Consider the following 7,914-nt stretch of genomic DNA (forward strand, 5'->3'; position numbering starts at 1 on the left):
GGAACTGGAGCTCAGAGCCTGAGACTCCCTCCCGATTGAAAAAGACAATCGTGTCCTCAGCCGCCAGCCCTCTCCGCATGCACCTCCGCACCTTTGTATTTACTTCAGCACCGCACCTCCTCTGAGTCTCGGTATGCTTTTCTCTTTCCTTCTAGTTGTAGAATTTCCACTCAGCCCAGCCTTCCGTGGTTCTGGATGATGTCCGTTATGTCTTTTAGTTGTATTTTTGAAGTGGTTGTGCGAGGCAGCAATCTCCGGTGTTTACCTATGCCGCCATCTTGGTTTTCTCGACATTTAAAGTTTTGACAGTGAACTAATTTGCTTTTAAATGCTTATGTACAGTTCATTCATATTTCTTCACACAAAGGAAAAAAATATTTTAAAAAAATTAATAAAGGGTGAAAAAAATAAATGTAGGGAAGAAAAAAAAAAAGAGTGCCCTCCTGTTGGCCACCAGAGGTCCACTTGGGAAGGCGCCATGCTCAACGTGCTGTAGATATTAACTCTTTGCATGCACGCAACATACCCCAGGAGGTAGGGACTGCTATTCTCCCCACTTTGCAAACGAAGAAATCAAAGCTCAGAGAGATGAAGCAACATATACAAAGCCACGCCGAAAAAAATGAGTCTGCAGGGGGAAGCTGGCTCAGGAGGGCTCCTTCCTGAACCATTCAGTCTGCCAGCTGCACGGTGTGGCCAAATCACCCGGGAGATTTACTTATTTATTAAGTATATTTTTATTGATTTCAGAGAGGAAGGGAGAGGGAGAAATAGAAACATCAATGAAGAGAATCATGGATCGGTTGCCTCCTGCACGCCCCCTACTGGGGATCAAGCCCACAACCAAGGCATGTGCCCTGACCGGGAATCGAACCGTGACCTCCTGGTTCATGGGTCAACGATCTACCACTGAGCCACGCCGGGCACTCCAGCTCCAATGCCGTGGGCCTGGGACGGAGCCTAAAAATGTGCAGTTTGACAAGCTCGGTGATTGTAGAGGAGAAGGCCCAAGGACCACAGTTTGAGAAGCGCATAAGGCAGCGGTTCTCAACCTGTGGGTCGCGACCCCTTTGGCGGTCGAACGACCCTTTCACAGGGGTTGCCTAAGACCATCGGAAAACACATATAATTACATATTGTTTTTTGCGATTAATCGCTATGCTTTAATTATGCTCAATTTGTAACCATGAAAATACATCCTGCATATCAGATATTTACATGACGATTCATAACAGTAGCAACATTACAGTTATGAAGTAGCCACGAAAATAATTTTATGGTTGGGGGTCGCCACAACATGAGGAACTGTATGAAAGGGTAGCGGCATTAGGAAGGTTGAGAACCGCTGGCATAAGGTCTCCTGTAGGGCAGTGTACACGTCACCTCACTCGGCTTGGGTTTTCTCGTAGGTATCACGGGGATAATGCAAAAAACGCAAGACTCCCAGCAGCCTCATGAGGAGCCAGTGAGGCGAGGGCAAGTGGCTGGCATCCCTCCAGGGTCCTTAAGCAAGGGCTGGCCCTAATGTGCCCAGGCCCGCCTGCCTGCAGAGGGGGACTTAAGTCTGGGCAGCAGGCTGCTCTTGGCATCTGCCCAGATAATACAGAGATGTCAAAGGTCATCAGAGATAAAAGCTGAAGTCCAGGTGGCAGCTCGGCCCCACTCAGGCCTGGAAGGGAGGGGGAAATTGCCACGGGTCACGCAGACAGAGCACAGCCGGCTGGAGGGGCAGCCCGGGCGCCAGCTGCTCATCCGGGTCCAGCCCAGCCCTCCACACAGCCAGCTGCTCAAGGGCCCCACACCTCCTTCCAGGCGCACTGGGAGCACAGGGACATGGCGCAGGGACACAAATGCCTCGGAGAACTGAGTGAAGGCCCCTCACACCACAGCTTCCCATTCTGGGGGCACTCCTCCTGCGCCCCCCTGCCCTGGGCCTCCCAGAGTCAAAGTCCTGAAGCTCTTGTCCCCCATGGTCCCCCTACCCTGGGCCGGCTTCCTAACTGGAGTCCCAATGAGACAAATCAAGAGCCCTAGCCGGTTTGGCTCAGTGGATAGAGCGTCGGCCTGCGGACCAAAGGGTCCCAGGTTCGATTCCGGTCAAGGGCATGTACCTTGGTTGCAGGTTCCTCCCCGGCCCGGGCCCTGATTAGGACGTGTGCAGGAGGCAACCAATCGATGTGTTTCTCTCACATCGATGTTTCTCTCTGTCTTTTCCTCTCTCTTCCACTCTCCCTAAAAATCAATGGAAAAATATCCTCGAGTGAGGATTAACCAAAACAAACAAACAAACAAAACAACACACACACAAAAAAACAAATCAGGAGTGCAGACTCTAGAAGCAGAGACCTGGGTTCAAATCCTGCCTCTGGCACTCACGAGCCCTCTGCCACCAGGACAAGCCACTTAACGTCTTGCAGCCTCACTTTCCTTATCTGTAAAATGGGGATAATAGCACCTCGCCTCATGGGGTTGTTATGAGAAGGAACGAGATTACGCATGTAAATAACAACACACATAATGAGCCACGTTTGCTGACTGCTTACTCCAAACGACTGCGCGCACGCTACCCACCCAGTGCTGGCTGCTGGCGCGGCGTCTGGCACACGACCAGCGCTCGAGTGGATCAAAAACAAAAGCCCAGAGCCCTGCAGGAAAATCCAGCCCGGCGAGCCGGCCGGGGAGCGGGGCGGAGGGAGCAGCGCCTCCCTCGCCTCCCTCGTCCTCCTGCGTAATTAAAACACTGGCGCCCAGTGATGCCAACCCAGGCCTGCACCTGGTCACACGGAGCCCAGGCCAGTCTCAGGGCATCAGCTGCGAGGCGGGGAGGGGAGGGTCAGCCACGCACGCGAGTGCCCGTGTGTGAGCTGGTCCTGGCTCCGTGGCGCTCTGAGTGATGGTCTCACCCGGGTGGCCAGTGCCTGGTCCCCTCAAGTCACAGCACAGACGTCTGTGTGGGCCCTGCCTGAGCTTGCCCGTGTGTGTGTGTGTGTGTGTGTGTGTGTGTGTGTGTGTGTGTGTGTCTGCGCCCCACCGCAGGGCTTGTCTGTGCTTGTGTGTTCGCTCCGGGGTGCTGTTTGTGCAGAGGTGACAGGGAGGGGGTGCCTGGGCGCTCGGCTCCCCGGGCGCGCTGGCACACCTGGGGGCCGCTCTTAGCTGCTCTGTGTGATGGCGGGTGCCTCGCTGGGCCTTCCTCATCCCCTACTAGCGGGTCAGCCCAGCACCCAGAAAGCCAGGCCGCCTGAGGCTGTGGCCGGTTTCCCAGGTGGGACGAAACCTTTGCCTCCATCCTGCAGACCTGAGCCGGGGGCTGTGCAGGGCTCCCAGGAGGCCGGATGGGGGTGACGTGACCCTGGGCATGTCAGAGCCGCCTGCAGGGCCCACTCCCCCACCCCGGGCTGGGGTATCGGCAGGAAGTGATGCGGAGACAACTCAGTCCCCAGCCTCATCTGGAGGCTCACCTTCCCTGTGACTCAGCCGGAAGAGGGAGCCTCTGGAGTGAGACGGGAATAGGATCAGCACCGCCCCCACCCCAGGAGGTCCCCACCCAGGCCAGCGGGGCATGACTCAGAGCCCCACCCCACCTTTCTCCCCTCGGTGGCTCCTGGCACCACACGGCTGACCTGGCCCTCACGTCTCACCCTCCACAGGCCCCGGCAGGAGGAGGCCGGCGGCAACGACCAGCTTCCAGGGGAGTCAGAGCCGGGAAGGTGTCCCAGGCGGGGGTGGCAGTCCCTTCTCCCTCAGCTGGAACCGCAAAGTCCCAGAGGCTCGGGGCCCCGCAACAGTCTGGGGGAGCCTCCCAGATGCTCAGCAGGTGCACCTGCTCCCCAGGACGCACTCTGGACCCTTGGATCCGCTGTGCCAGCAGCAGCAGCAGCGCCTCTGGGGCGGGGGCGCTGACTCAGGGATGAGGGCAGCCAGCGACCTCGACACGCGTCCTCCCTCTGCACTGCCCCAGCGCTGAGCAGGGCAGCCTGCTGGGCCAGAAGCAGTGGGCACACTCTGCCCTCACCCAACAGGGAAGTGGGGGGCGGGGGGCTGTCCTAAAAGTCCTCCCCATGGACTGAGGTCACCAAGAGAGAGGCAGGAAGGCAAGGAGCCCAGCTCATGGCATCCGGTGTTCCGGGGCAGGTACACGAAGGTCCCTGCTATCGCCCCCACCAAGCAGGCCCTGCCAGCACCCCCAGGTGGCCCAGCCCCTCCCAGACCTCCCAGTGCCCATCTGGCCAGGGCGCCCTAACCCGGGACCTGTCATGAGCCCCAGCACCTGGGAGCCTGCTCTCCCACCCCCCCACCCAGGACCCTCCGCTGGGGGCTGGCTGCTTCATGACCCCTCTCTCCTGACGTCTCCGCTTTTCCTAAGGAAATTGGGGCCCCAGGCGTCAACTCCCCGACTCCTCAGAGCCTGAGCTCTGTGCCATTAACCTCTGCCTCACAGAAAGCGGGTTTTTCCTTCAATATTTACCCCATAAATATGCGTGCCTCCCTCCTCCCCTTTCTCAGCCAAAACCCTTCCAAGAGCCGGCGGCGCCGTCTCCATCTCTCCATCTCCGACCTCCCACTCACTGCAGTCAGGCCTCCACCAGCCCCGCGCACGCCAGGACCCACTGCCAGAGCCCAGGCACCCAGGGGCATGACTCCGTGGCACGTGGCCGTGGCCCCGTGGAGGTCCCCTGTCTCTGGGTGTCTGCACACCAGGCTCAAGGTCACTTCCTGCCTGGCCCCCGCCCCCCAACACTCCTGGGCCTCCCTCCCTCCAGGACTAAGGGCCTGCGGTGGCCCTACCTAAGCACGCAGAATGACCAGCACCTATGATCCTGGCAAGGTCGCCGTGACTCAGGCGTCACCACCTGCATTTTTCAGACGAGAGGACCCAGGCACAAGGGAGGTAACGTGCCCGGGTCCCCGGCTGGAAGAGTGGGGGAGCTGGGCTTTGAACCTGGGCTGCTGGCTCCAGGGCTGCGTTCCAACCACCCTGCAGCCTCTCCAGGGTTTGCTTTTTTAAAAAAGTATTTTTTCATTGATTTCAGAGAGGAAGGGAGAGGGGGGAAAGAGAGAGAAACATCGATGGCGAGAGAGAATCATGGATCGGCTGCCTCCTGCACGCCCCACACTGGGGATGGAGCCCACAACCCGGGCATGTGCCCTGACTGGGAATCGAACTGTGACCTGATTCCTGGGTCGACGCTCAACCACTGAGCCACACTGGCTGGGCTCCAGGGTTCGCTCTCGAATGTCCTTGTTCCCGGGTGCCTGCCCTTGGCCCCTGGGTGCCCACATCCACGCCCAGTGTTCAATGAACCGGACGCTGGTAACTCCCAGAGCTCTTCATCCAGCCAAGATCTTCCTCCAACATGCCACTGCGGGGCCCCTCCCTCCTGCCCCCTCTTCAGCCTGGGGTCTCTGTGGCACCACACTCCCAGCTGCAAACCTTGCACTGTACTTCCTTCCTCCCGCCCTGTCACCCAAGGACATCCGATCCACAATCAAATCCTGCCAATGCTTCCTGCTCAGCGTTTTCCAAACGTATTCCCATCACTGTGCCCAAAATCATCCCCGTGCAGAACCAGGCCAGCACCCACCCACCCCGGCCTCTGCAGCAGCCTCGCCCAGCTGGCTCTGCCCCCAGCCCCGAGGCTCCCCCAAGGCCAGGGGGCTCCCGGGGACCTGTCACTGTCCTGGGTAAACCCTCAACCGTGCCCCACTGTCCAAGTCCCTGACTCACCAGCCCTTGCACGTCCCCCTCCCTACCTGGAAGGCCCTTCCTTATTTTTTTTTTTAATATTTTTATTGTTTTCAGAGAGGAAGGGAGAGGGAGAGAGAAATAGAAACATCAATGATGAGAGAGAATCATTGATAGGCTGCCTCCTGCACGCCCCACACTGAGGATGGAGCCCGCAACCCGGGCATGTGCCCGGACTGGGAATCGAACCGTGACCTCCTGGTTCATAGGTCAATGATCAACCACTGAGCCACGCCGGCCGGGCATGAAAGACCTTCCTTTTGACCTACTCCTACTCATCCGTCAAGACTCAGTTTCTTCTACTCCATGAGGCCTTCCTGAATCCCCAGCTGGGCAAGGGCACCTTCTCTTTGCCCACATTTCCCCTGCACAGCTCCCTGATGCACTGGCCACACAGTGTCATGATGATGGGCTTTCTATCTATTCCATGAAGCTGACTGCGCCTTGAGGACCAACTATCTTATTCCTAGTTATAGCCCACTAGAGGCCTGGTGCACGAAATTCGTGCACAGGTGGGGTAACCAGGCCTGACTGGCGATCAGGGCTGATCAGGTTCCCCGTCTCCCCGCCTCCTCCTTCCCTCACCGCCCGCGCTGCCACTGCAAGGTTCTCCGCCTCCCCACCTCCCCACTTCCTCCTTCCCTCGCCACCCGCGTCCACTACCACCCACCCCTAGTTCCCTGTACCAGCCCAGGGCCCAGCCCCAACCTGGTGATTGGGACCTGCCAGCTGGGGGGAGGGACTGGGAGGTTGTCCAGCAGGCCCCATCGGAGGGCTGGAGGCAGCTCCTGCATTGAGTGTCTGCCCCCTGGTGGTCAGTGCGCATCATAGCAACTGGCCGTTCTGTCGTAACAGTCGCTTAGGCTTTTATATATATAAATAGATATTTGTCTCACCTGGCCAGGTGAGTTCCAAGGAGTTGTTCACTTTGATAAACATCTGTTGATTGAATGAATGACTGACAGTCCTAAGCCCCAATTCGGATGCTCCGGTCCAGAGAGGGGCACCAGATTCAAAGGGGGCAGTCTGGCCCTAGCCAGTATGGCTCAGTGGATAGAGCACTGGCCTATGAACTGAAGGGTCCCGGCTTTGATTCTGGTCAAGGACACATGCCTGGGTTGTGAGCTCAATCCCCAGAAAGGGCTGTGCAGGAGGCAGCCGATCAATGATTCTCTCTCATCATTGATGTTTCTATTTTTCTCTTCTTCTCCCTTCCTCTCTGAAATCAATAAAAATATCTGTTTTTAAAAGGGGGGGGCAGTCTGGAGGCCCTGAGGCCTCACACTCACACTGCCCTTACTCTGCCCCCTCCCCAAAGCACAGAACACGCTGTCCTGGCTAGAGTCCCAGGGTGCAGACGGAAGTGTGACAGCTGAAGGCGCGGCAGGGAGGCGGGAGAGGCCACAGGGACCGGGAGGCCCACGCCTGAGTCCTGACTTGGATCCCCAACCAGCTGTGCAACCCTGGACGAGCACCTGCCCTCTCTGTGCTAGGAAGACCCAATGAATGCAGCCCTGCTCCCAGGCTACGGAGTCACCAACAGCCACGCCCTAGCCATGCCCCCTCCCTGCCCCACCTTTGCTCCGAGTAAACACCGTGCAGCCCCCATGCTTGCTGCCAATGGGATGGGGGCCCAGCCTTGCCAGGTCTTCAGAAGGGCTAAAAACCTGGATTTTTATAGAAAACTTCCTGAGCGTTAAATACCGGTGACCCATTCAAGTTTCTCTAAAACACTTGGAGGCCAAACAAAACACATCTGCAGCTGGCCCTGGCCCGCGGCCGCTGGGACACCACGCCTATTGGAGAGTTTTACATCCGTCCGCCAGGCACCTCGTCCCCGGCCAAGGCTGCTGGGTTGGCCCTATTTCCGACCGGGCAGCACCATCGGGGGCCTCAGCTGGGTCCCTGTCCCATCCAGGGCGTGACCTCGATAGAGTTCTTTACCAGAGGGAAGTACATAACCCATCAACTATTCAAGGCTGGGCTGGGTCCTTGGGCTGCTTTTCTGTACATTTCACAGGTGGCGCGGGAGGCACCGGCTCCGATGGAGGGAATGTGGCTTCCGTGGCAGACAGCTGTGGCTCCAGGCTTGGCCCCCAACTTTTCTGGCTGTGTGGCCATGGCAATGTGAACTGACCTCTCTGAGCCTCGGTTCTCTGCCCTGTGCAAGA

The 7,914-nt window shown here is 58.0% G+C and overlaps 1 protein-coding gene across 1 annotated transcript in view; it reads right to left on the bottom strand.

Annotated features, from left to right (window-relative positions):
- Positions 1-4,652, bottom strand: part of SEMA4B (sema domain, immunoglobulin domain (Ig), transmembrane domain (TM) and short cytoplasmic domain, (semaphorin) 4B) — a 24,761-nt gene extending 20,109 nt beyond the window's left edge. Inside the window, exon 1 of the mRNA XM_014549614.1 lies at positions 4,626-4,652. Coding sequence (XP_014405100.1) covers positions 4,626-4,635 — 10 coding nt within the window. The 5' untranslated portion in view covers positions 4,636-4,652. The remainder of the gene's footprint in view (positions 1-4,625) is intronic.
- Between the last annotated feature and the right edge of the window lie 3,262 nt (positions 4,653-7,914).

Source organism: Myotis brandtii, unplaced genomic scaffold, assembly GCF_000412655.1.
Source record: "Myotis brandtii unplaced genomic scaffold, ASM41265v1 scaffold561, whole genome shotgun sequence".
In the NCBI taxonomy this organism is placed as follows: Eukaryota; Metazoa; Chordata; class Mammalia; order Chiroptera; family Vespertilionidae; genus Myotis; species Myotis brandtii.